Here is a 15,009-nt window from a genome sequence, read left to right as displayed (position 1 = left end):
GCTATTTTTTGGAAGGGACCACTACAAACTAAGTGTTATGTTTCTACAAAGTTGCCAGGTACACTTTTTATGAACCCGGATTGCTCTTTACGAGTATAATAAAAGCAGACTAGCATTCATGTGTGTCTTTCATTGTGTTAAGTGTAATACTGCAAACAGAACGAGGCCTACAGAAGTTCCCCTTGTACAGCTGAGTGGCTGTGTTCTTTTTAGTCTTTATTTTTTCTCATTAAAACTTTAAATAAACAAAAAATACAGAGAAATAGCAAGTATATGAATTTTTGATATGTTATTAATTTTAAGCAAGGTAACATGTATAATCTTAAAAATTACTGAATAACTTGAGGGGTTTTGTTGTTGATGTTGTTAGTTCACCACTCAAAATATATTGCATATTGCTATCATACAAAATATTTCTAAGGGAAAGTTGTCAGTGAACCCATTTAATTTTATGAGGACTTTTTTTTCTCAGTCAAGGAAAGAAAATCCACCTTTTACACCCTACCAATAAATATTTGTACTTCATATTTGTTCCTGGAGGAAGCTGCTTCAGAGCTTTAAATTAAAGCAGTAGTATATAGAGGCCTCACAAGCCTATGACCAAGTAAGCTCAGTTGGGTTCACCTTTTGTGTCTTCAAAACCTGAATTCTCCCTTAGACATCCAACAAGAGGGAAGACTTACTGCAATAATTATATCAGCCTAAATAAATTACTATTGCTTCTAATTACAGGAGTTATTTACAACATAAAATAATATTTACAACAAGGTGATAATTGTGAATGCCTGATTTCCATTTGTACTATTTTTCTGATCATGTGTAAGGTGAATCTAATTACTGACTGCAAAAGCCCTTTTAAGGAAAATGGGTCCACCTGAGAGTAAATCCCTTGCTGAAATATCCCACACCTGTATTGTTAATCTCCATTAACTGTAAAAGGAATATAAGGCAGTAAGGCTCCTAACTTTAGTGGCTTTTCAGATGACTTGAATTAAATGAGATTAATCCCCCACTAACGGTTCACAGACTACCAAGTCTTCGTGATTCTGAAATATTTTGTATCATAAGTAAAAAATAAAGTTAATTTGCAAGAGATTTTTACTACTGTTGCAGATTAAAAATTTTATCTGTGTAATTTTTTTGTAAACTTAGCTCTTATAAAATGCTCTTTCTTCCCATCAGGTCTGATAGATACTCAGTTATATGAAGCAGTCGTAGAGATGCTGCAAATCTTGACCTCTCTTTAAACATCTTTGTATAATATCCAAACTTCTTATTACTTAGTGGCATGTAGTAAGAATTACAGTTTTTATTCTTTTAAGTATGTGTTGCAGAAGAATATGTTATGAGCAACTTATTGCAAAGGAGATGTGGATGCGAGATACCGATCGGTGCAATATATCACTTCAATTATTGCAATAGTCAAGGCAAACATAGAAGAAACACAACTATGTGGCCATTTTGGCACAAGGAAAACCCATTGAAAAAGGTGTTAATTTAATTTCATGAAGTAAGGCTCCTAACTTTAGTGGCTTTTCAGGTGATTTGAATTACTATAACTGGATCAATTGAGTCTGACAGTGCTTGGGCTCGTACAGTAACTAAAATTTTCACTGTTATGTACAACACCTCATTAATTTTTCTTACCTATGAATTAAAAAATGTAAACAGTTTGTTCTTCATACTTAGTTTTGTAAAATTTTTATTGATCTCTCCTAGATTGTGCTTAATTTGCTTTGTGCTTAAACCTGGATGTAGTATCTCTGGAAAGGTGCATGCTAGCCAACTATATGAGAAGCTCATGTATTCTTATGTGTGCATAATAACCTTTATGACTTTGAAGAAGAATATACTGACACACTTTATGAAAAAAGCATGCTAAGAATAATAACTGTAATTCAAAATGTAATATGTGTGATTATAGTAATAATTGGTAACCTATTATTGGAAGAGTTTTATACAATGTTCCCTATTGTATGGAAGTGAAAATTTTAAGTAAGAAAATTTTAGCATATTCAACTACTTTCAAAAGGTATTTAAACTGCTTCATGCTATGCAAACCAGTTTAATAGCATTAGTGAACAAAAATATTGGTAGTTAGAATGCTGTGTAGAACAAAGTTGTGAAACGTATGTTTTGAAGATAGTAACACTTAGCTTAAAATTCCTATAGAATTAGAATGCTGTGTAGAACAAAGTTGTGAAATGTATGTTTTGAAGATAGTAACACTGTTCTTAGCTTAAAATTCCTATAGAGCATTTCAATACATATGTGAAATAAGTATATTTTCTCATATACAAAATTGATACTGTTTTATCTTAATATACAGCGATCTGTCATATTTTTTGAAAATTAAATCATAAAAACGTTGTCTTTGAAATATTATTTTTCTTCACAACTTTCTAATTTATTAGAATAATACTCTTAAGTTTATTTTTTGAAATGACTGTGCACTTAATATTTGTATTTGAATGTCCATATTGTTATTGAGAGATAAAATGAAAAAATAACCTGTTTAAGGCCATAGAGTTCTGAAAAGGATGCTCTCATTAAGTGATCCAAGTGTCTAGACTACATCCAAAAAGACCAAACCAACCAAACAACATCCAACCTCTAAAAAACACTGATCAAAAATTTTATAAGTCCTTGTATTAATGCAATAAAAAATTATAAATAGAAAATAATCTCTCATTTGGCTGTCAAAATCTATCTCAGTTACAAAATGTGTATTTAAGGCTGTTGTTTCATTATTCACTTCTCAGAGACGTGATTTCCTGCTGTAACTCTCTATGAACTTAAGTTATTTTGTAGCCCTTTCCCACTCTCACACCAAACCATAGCCAGCCACATCCACTTCACTGAAACCTTTAATAAAAAAACCTTTCTTTTTGCACACACTTGTTCTGCTTACTTTTCCTTAGTTTCCACATCAGAAGCACATACTGCAGGCTGCTTCAACAGTGATTTTCTATATACTATATTTATACTAGTTCATTTTATGTGATATCTCTATTGCTTGTTGAATGCCCATTCTTTCTAAGATAGAACCCTAAGATGAAAAACTTTACTGTGGGAGAACAGGATGGTAACAGGATTGTGGAAGAAGCAGAGATCAGAAGGAACAGGATTGTGGAAGAAGCAGAGACCAGAAGGAACAGAAGAAGCAGGAGCGCTGGCAGGGGAAGGCCCATGAGCAAGTCCTATGGACCCATAAATGATACCTGGCGGCCCAACTGGTTGAGGAGAATTCCGGCCGCCTGGCAGTAGGGGGTTGCAGGGGCGTGTTGGTTGGGAAAGAAGATACATTAGTACTATATAAGCTACATGTTTGTTGTAATAAACGATTCTGGTTGCCTCTCCAACCGGGGTCTGTGCCTTCACACGCTACAAATGGTGCCCAGTGTTGGGCATTAATCAGGAGACTGAAAGCCGTCCGGACCGGTAGCGTAGCCCGATCGAACCAGGGATTGCCTCGAGGACTGATTTCACTGCTGGCCCATCACCTTCTGCAGGACAGAGGTGGGCAATCAGGAACCATGGGAAACACACTGGTGAAAGAGGAACAGGGAAACACACTGCCGAAAGAGCAGCAAATGAGTCTAGAAGTACTACAGTATATTTTAAAAATTCAGACTCAATCTGTACCTACCCTGTCTTTACTAATGTTCTTAGACTGGGTATGAAAAAATGTCCTGGACTTTCCTAAGACCAGCTGCTTTGACTGGGGTGTGTGGGACAGGATAGGAACTGGACTTTGGAATGTGGCCACAGGAACAGATACAGCAGCCACCAAGCATTTACCAGTGTGGCGTCAAGTGTGAGAAGCCTTGAGACAGATTAAAAAAGAGGCAAAAACTGATCTCCCTGAACACCCAGAGAACTCCTCTGCTCTACCATTGGCACTTACTTGTAACGCTGCGGTGCCAAAATCAGACCCTGGGGCAGCCCATCATTTTGACCCTGGTCCTGTGAACCTTGAAAAGGAGACAAATCCGTACCCCCCGATGATGAACCGAGAGGGGCAGTTGGGGGCATTGTGCCGACTCAGACTGTGTTTTGCAGGGCTCTGGAACAATGTAGAAAAGAAGCTATAGCCAAGGAAGGTACAGAATTGCTACAAGCTTTCCCTGTGACTTATAAAAGGTGGCCAGCAGCTGTGCTGGAAATCTCTACCTTAGATGCAGTAAAAGAATTGAGAAAATCAGTAAAGAACTGAGGTCTTTAATCAGCATATACCTTTAGCTTATTGGTAACAATTGGTGATGGATATGTATGATTCCTCATGATTGGAAACTGTTGCTGCATGTGATTTTGTCGGCTCTGCAATATGCTGTATTCATGACCGAGTACCGTGATCTCACAACTGCTAAAGCATTGGATAACTTGACGGGCAATTTAAACCATATTGGTGTGAATGAGCTCGTCGGTGAGGGGCCTCGGGCTACCCCCGACGCGCAAGCCCAAATGGACAGACAGTGTTTTGAGCAAGTAAAAGAAATTATATTGCGAGGTCTTTAATCAGCATATACCTTTAGCTTATTGGTAACAATTGGTGATGGATATGTATGATTCCTCATGATTGGAAACTGTTGCTGCATATGATTTTGTCGGCTCTGCAATATGCTGTATTCATGACCGAGTACCGTGATCTCACAACTGCTAAAGCATTGGATAACTTGACGGGCAATTTAAACCATATTGGTGTGAATGAGCTCGTCGGTGAGGGGCCTCGGGCTACCCCCGACGCGCAAGCCCAAATGGACAGACAGTGTTTTGAGCAAGTAAAAGAAATTATATTGCGCGTGATAAGACGGGTACCTGATACAGCCACTCCACAAGCTTCCTTTTCTGCTATCACACAAGTGCCTGGAGAACCCTATATAAAATTCCTTGATTGGCTCCAAAATGCAATAGAGAGACAAGTAGATAACCGAGCAGCTCGTGATATTCTTATAAAAAAATTAGCGTTCAAAAATGCTAATGCTGACTGTCATAAAGTATTGAAAACAATTAAGAATGCTAACCCTTCCATCACTGGAATTGATGCCGTGAAAGACGAAATCAGGACTCAATAGTTGGGATGACTATTAAGCAGGTATCCTTTATTGCAGTGCTGGATGCACAGGGGATCGCTCCTCCAAATGTGTGTGCCAGACAAAGTCAGTTTGACAACATATATGCATACATACATACATATTCATGCAAGGAGTCTTAACATATTCATTAGTTTCCAGTAATTCATTACCATATGCTACCTCCCTCTTGGAGCCCCCCATTTGTCAGAGATAAGATAACATTGTGCTGGCCTCATGATTGCTACCTACATGCCTGCCTTCCTGTCTTGTTACTTATCGTAGCTCTGCAGGGGGGTAGGCCCCTGTTTGTGGTCAGCCAACTTATATTTGCTAACTCATACTTAGGTAAGCAAACCTTCAAGCCATATCTGGCCTTATTCTTTAATTCAATCCCCCCTTTTCTTTATGCTATTGCAAATTCTCTTGTATAATTTTGTTTACAGTCCATAATACATGTACTTGTTGAGCAATAGACTGTACTTTCCACCACAGCCAAAGGTTGAGAATAGTCAGCAGTAGGGCTACAAAAATCAAAACTAGTACAGGATGCACTAGGAAGTTGAAAAACTGTGCAGCGGTTGGAGATTTTAGTGAGGAATTTAGAAAAATGACCCACCAATGGTGTTCACTGGTTTTCTTGATGGCTGTGATGATGTTCTTTATTTCCAGAGTATCGTGCTGGACTTCCCATAATGTTTGTTTAGAAGCTTCTTTCACTTTCTTTAACAGTATTTTAATGTCTGCGTGGGAAAGCATTTTCTTAAGGACATTAATGTCCATTCCAATCTGTAATTTAGGTACATTATTGTATAGCATGAAACTGTCAGAGATAACTGAGAAGTGGTTATAGGAGCTGAATAGTTAAAATCACAACCTTGTATCTTGGTAAAATTACAAACACAAAAATTAGTCCCATTTGTTTCTTCTTCACAAGTATCAATACTAACATTAACACAACAAGTCCTTATACAGACACATCCTTTTCCTATATAATACACCTGTGATTGAGCATGTTCTGAGGGAAGCATCTCAATCGTGCATGTACTGTCCTCTGTGTCTAAGCACAAATCTTCGTTTTCAATTACTGCATTCTCACAAACGTATCCTTGTTGTTCCTTTGGAATGCAGGCTTCAGTACTAATAGTCCTTATATCATCATTATATTTTGCCCAAACATTATGGTTTATTGGTCTGACTCCTACATCTTGATGGATTGCCCCCAGTGGTAAAATAGGGAAAATATCCCACACCTTTGCCTTTGAATTGTGAGCACATAGGCTTCAATTTGTTCTTTTATGTCATCATAGGTGAAATTAACTAATAGCCACCAAGCCTGATGTTTTAATTTGAACGGGGTGGTAATACCGTTCTTAGCAATAATTTCCCTAATTTCTTGTGGTAGGTTTCCTGACATCCCTTCTCTGATTATACCAGAAACCACAGATTGTATCCAGAGTTGTGTTTGTATACATTGAATGGCAATAGAGACATGTCTTTGTAGTCCTTGAACAAAAGTTGCTACTGCTTGGAAATCCTCAATAGTATGGTTAGATAGTAGGGAAATTAAGTCAACAGTTAATTGTTGAGTTTCAGCCAGAGTAATTAGGGATGACCTTAACAGTACTTCTAGCTTTCCTAAATCAGAGGTGACTGTGCTCAGTTTATTAATTATTACTTACTGATCAATCGAGTTTAAAACTCCCAGTCCAGATCCAAACCATCCTGTTAAATATCTCTGTTTGCTTGAGTGGTGAGCTCTGGAATGTAACCATGCCTTCCATCCTTTAAGACTTTACAAAATAAAAGGTAAGCATTCTGATTTTATCTGAGATGTATCAGCTTGTACTTTTACCTGTACCTTCTTTAAAGAATATGTGGAGTCCAGAAATAATTTCTGCTCATTGGATTGTCTCACTACATAAGGGCCTGAGAATGAGAGGTTGTGGTATTTTACAGCACAGTTAGCTGGTTCAAACGGAGGGATGGTGGTTGGACTTGGAGTGATTATATTTCTCCCAAGGCACATTGAGCAAAAAGGGGAATGTTCCTGAAAGGCTTTCTAGGCTCCATAGTGCATTTAGTTTATAAACTGCTTCCCCTTTATTTACTATAGTAAGGCTACATTGAGGTTGCTGACATGTAGCCTTCAAAGTAGCTGTGGGTACTTCCCATATGGTAAGTTTCCCTTTTTGAGTGCTATCATATTGTATATTTATAGTGATGTTTTCAGCCTTTTCAGATGCATTACAAGTAACCATACTCCTAAAGGTGAATGGTTGGGTGAAAGTTTTTATCTCCTTTTTGCATGCTATGTTTTCCCCATGTATTACATATTTTTTATATATTATCAGTACATTATAGTTGAGAATAGTATTTAAATGTTTCACTTTTGGAAAGGGGATGGGTTGGGGAAAGGGAGCGATCAATTTAGTCATTTGAGCTTTATCCATACCATGTGTGGTGGTCATATCCTTTGGGATTGAAATCAAAGCCGCTTGTTGGTATGATCTTATCATTTTCCTTGCATCATGTATAACTCCTATGCACCTAATCAATGAACTAGTTTTAGGCTGAACCTCTGCTCGACAGTATTCTTGGTGAAGTGTACATACTGCCGAGAATATGCATTGTTGTGGCTCTTCTAAATTATATACATAAATGCCAACCATCATTACACTGGTTAGGTACACTTGTGTCATATCAAATTTACATGCTATATCAACCAAGCTGTTCTCTCTTATTTCAAAGGACGGTATTTGTCGTGAATCTCCCCAATCTCTTCTACTCTGGCCATGAATTTTTAAAACTGTGTATACCTTAGTCTTTTTATATGTGATATTCAGACCTGCATTGCCCAAATATCCATTCCTGGTCCAGTCTTCAGGGTCAGGGACATCATCTAGATCTTGATGGGTGGTGCAGTTCTCTGTCTGTCCAGCTGTGATGTAGAAGATCACAATAATGATTTCCGGAATTGCAGTTTTGCCAGTCCAGTACATTCGGAGGTCCATTTCTGCTCAAGTGGGGGATCTTCCTTATGCCTTGGAGCCGTCTTTTGTAATCTTACTTTTAAAGGTCCTAAAGGTTCAGAAGTCCACTGCTTGTCTGGAGTTTTTTTCACTCGAGAGTAGTGAATCCAGGCCGGCTGTTTCTTCACTTTGATTGCAGTGAAGGTGGTCAGTAGCACTTGGAATGGTCCGTTCCACTTCTCTTCCAGTGGATTGCCTGAAAAATTCTTGGTATAAACCCAATTTCCAAGACTAAAGGGATGGATAGGGTGGTCCAATCCCTTAACTCTGGTTTCTAGGACATTTTTATTGATTTTCTCTAATTGTTTTCCAAAGAAATAACATATTTTTATAAATAGGAACTAACCAACTGGTTTAAATCTTTTCCTTTATATTTTGTCTGGTATGGTCTCCCATATAATATTTCAAAAGGGCTTGGGTTCTCTTTAGCTCTTGGATTTACACGTAGTCTAAGCAGAGCTATGGGTAATGCTTGATACCAATACAAATCTGCTTCTTGACATATTTTGGCTATCTGCTGTTTTATCAAATGATTCATTTTTTCTACTTGCCCACTGGCCTGCGGCCTATATGGGGTGTGTAACTGCTAATCAATTCTCAATATTTTGCTAACTTGTTGTACTACTTGTGCACAGAAGTGAGTACTTCTATCTGATGAGATGACTGTAGGTACCCCAAATCGAGGTATTCTCTCGTTCAATAACACTTTAGTCACTTCTCTTGCCTGGTTTGTTCTACAGGGAAAAGCCTCTGGCCATCCAGAAAAGATGTCTGTAAGCACCAGTAAGTACTTATACCTCCTTTTCTTGCAAGCTTGGAAAAAACAATTTGCCAATGGTCTCCTGGTATGTTTCCTTTCCCAATAGTTCCAACCTGTGTTGGGGTTGTTTTTCAAACATATTTCATACTGCTGAGTCGCTTGTAGAACAGTGGTATATAAATTCTTCCCTATCCGTTTTTGACCTAAAAATGCATATAATAAATCTGCTCCCCAATGTGTCTTATCATGTTCTTCTTTCACAAGTCCCCACGCTAGTTTGGCAGGTATGATAATTCTACCCTCACTCAAATGAGTCCATCCCTGGGAAGGAACTTGTCCTCCTAATTCTTGTATGAACTCCTCATCTAATCTATAATGTTTAATGCCCTCCTTTTCATCCATGTCTTGATTTCTATTGTCTGGAATTAAGGCTAGAATTCATTCTTTCTGTATTCTTTCTGCTGCCTGTTTAGCCTCATAATCAGCCAATCTGTTACCTCTTTCTTGGTCAGTGTTACCCCTCTGATGTCCTCAACAATGCATGATGGCGACTCCAGCTGGTAACTGTACTGCCTCCAATAGGCGAAGTATTTCTTCTGCACGTTTGATTTGTTTTCCTTGCGCAGTAAGCAATCCTCCTTCCTTCCTGCTCCATGGGCATGAACAACTCCAAAGGCATATTTAGAGTCTGTCCATATATTTATCCTTTTCCCTTTTGCCAATTCCAAAGCCCTAGTCAAGGCAATAATCTCAGCCTTTTGAGCTGACATCCCAGCAGGCAATGGTTGGGATTCAATTACCTTATTTGTTGTGGTCACTGCATATCCAGCCTTACGGATACCTTGTCAGACAAAGCTACTTCCACCCGTAAACCAGGAGTCCTGTGAGTCCTCCAGGGGTTCTTCTTTCAGATCTGGTCTGCTGGAGTTCACAGTCTCTATTGTTTCCAAACAGTCATGTGTCAGTGGTTCAGTTGTTGCTACACTAGGGATAGAAGCTGGGTTCACAGTGTTAGTCACTTGAATTTTAACGTCATCTGATTCAATGAGGATGGCCTGGTATTTCAAAAACCTGGATGGTGAAAGTCAGTGATTCCCTTTTTATTCTAATACAGCGAATACGGTATGTGAAACCAATACTGTCATCTTCTGGCCCAAAGTAAATTTCCAGGTTTCCTAAATATTTAGTATTACGGCCGCTACCGCTCGTAAACATCCTGGCCATCCTTTACTTACTTCATCTAATTGTTTAGAGAAGTCAGCTACAGCTCTTTTGTATGGTCCCAGCTGTTGAGCTAAAACTCCTAGAGCTACTCCTTGTTTCTCGTGAGAAAAGAGCCAAAAAGATTTGGTTACATCAGGCAAGCCCAAGGCTGGGGCTCTCATGAGTTCCTTTTCAAGTATTTCAAATGCGTTCTGAGCCTCTTTGGACCATATCAATTGAGTGGGATTATTTTTCAAAAGTTCATATAAATGTTTCACTATTATTCCACAGTTATAAATCCATAATCAACACCAACCTGTCATTCCCAAGAAGGTTCTGAGTTCTTTTACTATCTGAGGAAAAGGAAGTGGGGTTTTACAGATGGCTTCTTTTCATCTGGTTCCCAACTCCCGTTGTCCTCCAGATAATTCATATCCCAGGTGGGTCACTTGCTGTTGTATTATTTGAACTTTCTGTTGAGACACTCGATATCCATTTAGTCCAAGAAAGTTTAACAAGCTCACAGTCCATTGGATACACTCAAGTTTTGTTTTGGTTGCTATCAACAGGTCATCCACGTACTGTAAAAAGGTTCTGTTTTTGGAAGGACGCTTCCATGCTCAAGCTCTCATGCTAACTGATTTCCAAAAATTGTTGGACTGTTTTTGAAACCTTGGGGTAACACTGTCCAAGTAAGCTGGGTTTTCCTACCAGTGCAAACAATTATTGACTTTCTTTAGCCAAAGGCAGACAAAAGAATGCACCTTTTAGGTCTGGTACTGTAAACCATACCTGACTGTTTTTCAATTTGGCAAGTAGGGTATAGGGATTGGCAACTACAGGGTGCAAATCTTTAACAATTATGTTTATTTCTCTTAGGTTCTGTACTACCTGATAAGTTCCATTTGGTTTCTTTACCGGCAGTCTGGGGCTGTTATATTCTGATTCACATTCCACTAGTAGTCCATGTTGTAAAAAGTTATTAATTGGACCTTCTATTCCCCTGCAATCTTCTAGTCTCAAGGGGTACTGTTTTTGACGTATTGTGCTTGATCTCTCCTTAAGTTCTATTACTATGGGGGTAGTGGTTTTTGCCCTTCCTGGAGTCCCTGTAGCCCAAACCCCTGAATATACTTGATTAATGATTTCTTCGAGTTTGGGTGATGATACACTGAGCTTTTCAGAGTGCATTAGGGCTAGGCTCAAAATTTCAATCAACTTATCTTCTTTCACCTTTAATTCCATGGCTCCTTAATTAAAAACTATCACTGCTCCTAATTGCTGTAATAAGTCTTTCCCTAACAGTGATTTGGGGGAATATGGCAAGTATAAAAATCAATGTATTCCTATCTGTTTCCCTAATTTAAATCTGAGGGGTTCCTCAGATTTAGAGGACACCTTTAAAGAACGCCTTTCTCTGTTGGCCAGTGGCTCCTATCACATTTACAAAATCCTTGCTTACAGGTATCAGTTCTTGATTTAAAACAGAGAAAGAGGCACCTGTATCTATTAAAAATTCAACTTCTTTCTCTTATTCTCCTAGCTTTATTTTAACCCGTGGATCCGCTAGGGTAGATGCCCCAGGTCCCCGTCGATCAGTCCCTGTTTCAGTTATCAGGGCAGGTGGGGTACTTTTAAGCTCAGGGCATTCATTTTTCCAGTGTCCTTTTTTCCAGCAATATGCACATTGATTCCTTTCCAATACATTTTCACCATTAACATCTCTATCTCTTGCCAAATTTCTTAGTCCTCCTCTATTCCTAAAAGGCTTCCCTCTTTCAGGTCCTCTAAATCCCCTACCATTCACTACTCCCCTTTGTTCTAATGCGGCCACAGTGGCTGTGGCCATCACTTCTGTCAGCTTTCCCCTATATACATCTTCTCAATTTCTAAAAACTCTCCAGGCTTCTTTAAGTAATTTCTCCAGATCCCTTATACCTGGTTCTTTTAATTTCTGGAGCTTCCTTCTAATATCTGGGGATGATTGTCCTAAAAATAAGGAAACAAGCTGTTGTTCCCCTATATCTGAGGAGGGATCTAAAGTAGTATATTTTCTCATTGCCTCTCTCTCAGTTTGTGTCCCTCTGTCCTTGTTTGACAGCATATAATGCTGACCAATTTATAGCTTTTGGAATGGCATTTTCCAGCCCTAATTTGATCCAATCTCGATATCGTCTTAATATTGCATAATTGTGTCCATCATCGGGATCCCAGTTCAGATCAGCCAGTTTGATCAGTCAGTGGAACGCGCTTGTCCACACTCCCTTGCAGGACTCTCCCTGTAATTTGAGCCTGCACTTGGCTTCGGGCAGCCTTTAATGCCAACTGTTTTTCTGTCTCAGTCATCTCCCCCAATATTAAATCTACATCTCTCCAATCCAGATCTTGATCTCTAACTATCAATTCAAATCGTTTTGCCACCTTAGAGGGATCATCTCGATACCCTCTAGCTACTTCTTTCCTATCATTTAAATCACTGGTGGAAACCGGAATTTTTACTTTTGCTGGCCCACTAGATCCCATTACTTCCCATAATGGGGCTAGGATTTGTGAAGCTGTCTGGGTTTTACTCCTGGTTCTGTTTGTACCCTCTGTGGATCCCATCTGGCCCTATAAACTTGTGCTTGTCTAAGTGGTGTAGCAGGTCACTAACCATTTTCCCTTGGATTATGGGGGCTTCATTCTGATCAGAGGATACAAAAAGATAAAATGGATAAATGCTATCTTAAATGTAATTGTTGCTACCTAGACATCTCTGTATCAAGATAGAAGCCGAAATATGCTCATATTTATTTACGTAATGAGAGCAGTAGTCAGAGACAAAAACTGGGTCTGGGGAAAGACCTGCTAAATCATGCTAAGTAATGTAAAACCAACACAGCCAACTGAAGGTAAGACCTGTGTCTCATTCTTCCAAATTGGGTGGAAATGCATCAACAGTGAGGCATAAAGGGCAGAAGCAGCAGAGAAAGTGGGGTAACAGAGAAAATTCTGATATTTAGAAGTACCTTTGGGCACACTGGATAAATACAATATTAATGGATCTCATTAATTTGTGATGTAATTGTCTGTGTGCAAGCATGGGCTGAAATGAGAAGGTAGACCAAATAATGTACTCAATTTATGAAAATGTCAGCTTTACTGGAAATAGAAACTAATACTTCTGGAGTTCATTGAGGAAAGATTGAATATTTGTCCCTGTTACATCTTAATGCAAGTAATTCTAACTATCCAAACCAAAATGGGTAATTTCCAAATGAAATTAAAATACGTACATAAAGTCTTATCAGTTGGAGTGACAGAAGGATACTGTTGATGACTTTTTAAAGTGTTAATGCTTCTCTGTGGCAACGGTTCCTGGTTTCAGCATAGGGACATTAGAATGTCAATCCTTCAACCCTGACCCCACTGTATTTAGGAAGAACAATGGGACAAAATGGCCCTCTGCAACTAATCATGATTTCTACTTAAATACAGACATTTGACCATCCCCATGATATCTCATAATCCATCATGTAATCCATTTCATAATACAGTATGTAGACACCGTAATTGCACATATTGCTTTGTATTATCTTTCCTTACTATTGTTGTGGTATTAATCTGGAAAAAATATTTAATAACATCATTAGAACTAATTTGCTCTTGTCTCATTGCCTCAAGTGATTACATATTTTGGTTTTGATCCTGCGTTGATTTAATTTTCAATGCCTGAAGGTCCTCATTGATGTTTCAATGCTTATTTTGAACTCTAGTGTTTTTGTTAACTAGTAGTGATTAGGATTTAAATACAAAGGTAATGACACACAAAAAAAGAGAATATCTAGTATTGGGAAGCATTTCTATTTTAAAGAAGAATAGAGATAGAAAGAAGGATAGATAGGAGAGACAAAACAAAATGAAAATATGTTAAATCATATGAAACAGAAATTATAGACAAAAAGCATGCATATCAGTTACAGAATTGTAAGGAGTAAACTGAGATTATAAAGAAGAAAACAGCCAACTTTCAGTGAAAAAAAAAATCATAAATACTGTATATAGACACCTCTTAAAACAAGTTATAATTATGTATATACTCTTTAATTTCAGCCCTGATATGTATATACCCTAAAGCATATACATTTTATATTGGATATATCAAAAGTCTGTTTTAAAGAATTATTAGAAAACCTCTTCAGCAATGCTTCTACTGACTTCTACATCAAACAAATATTATAGAACTAGGTGTTTCATCTATCTGATTCTATAGTATCGGATTTTTTTGTTGCATTATTATAATATGCTTACTTAAATGAATTTAAAAGGAACACATTTTAAAGAAAATCCTGTTCTACTGTGGTGGGTTGAACCTGGCCAGAAGCTAAGCCTCCAACCAGTTGTTCAGTCACATCCTTGTCAGTGGGATGGGTTAGAGAACTGGAAGAGCAAAAGCTGAAAACACATGGGTCAAGATAAAAATAGTTTGATAAGCAAAACAAAGTTGCACACATAAGCAAACCAAAGGAATTAATTCCCTACTTCTTATCAGCAGGCAGACGCCCAGCTGCTTCCTGGAAAGCAAGGCCTTAGCATGCGTAACAGTTAACGTGGGAACACAAGTGCTATAATTACAAACATGCCCCCTTCCTCCTGAGCTTTTACTACTGAGCATGACATCATATGGTATGGAATATCCTTTTAGTTATTTGTTGTCATCTGTCCTGGCTGTGTTCCCAACCAGCCTCTTGTGCACCCCCAGCCTACTCGCTGGTTGTGCAGAGAGAGAAACAGAAAGTCCCTGATGCTGTGTAAGCACTGCTCAGCAACAGCTAAAACACTGGTGTATTGTCAACATTATTTTTGTTGCAAATCCAAAACACAACAGCACACTGCCTGCTATGTAGAAAATTGACTCCATCCCAGACTAACCTAGTACACCTAGTATGTCTAAGTTTAAGGA

At 38.3% G+C, this 15,009-nt stretch overlaps 1 protein-coding gene across 1 annotated transcript; it reads right to left on the bottom strand.

Moving 5' to 3' along the window:
* Positions 1-9,302: 9,302 nt before the first annotated feature.
* Positions 9,303-11,312, bottom strand: LOC106895850. The gene is given in 3 exon segments (XM_014955500.1): positions 9,303-9,511; positions 9,514-9,919; positions 10,860-11,312. Coding segments are annotated over 3 exon segments (1,068 nt in total).
* Positions 11,313-15,009: the final 3,697 nt, after the last annotated feature.

This window comes from Calidris pugnax, unplaced genomic scaffold (genome assembly GCF_001431845.1).
Source record: "Calidris pugnax isolate Ruff unplaced genomic scaffold, ASM143184v1 scaffold153, whole genome shotgun sequence".
Classification (NCBI taxonomy): Eukaryota; Metazoa; Chordata; class Aves; order Charadriiformes; family Scolopacidae; genus Calidris; species Calidris pugnax.
The sequence above is the reverse complement of the archived record's forward strand: the minus strand, read 5'-3'. Positions and strand labels throughout refer to the sequence as shown.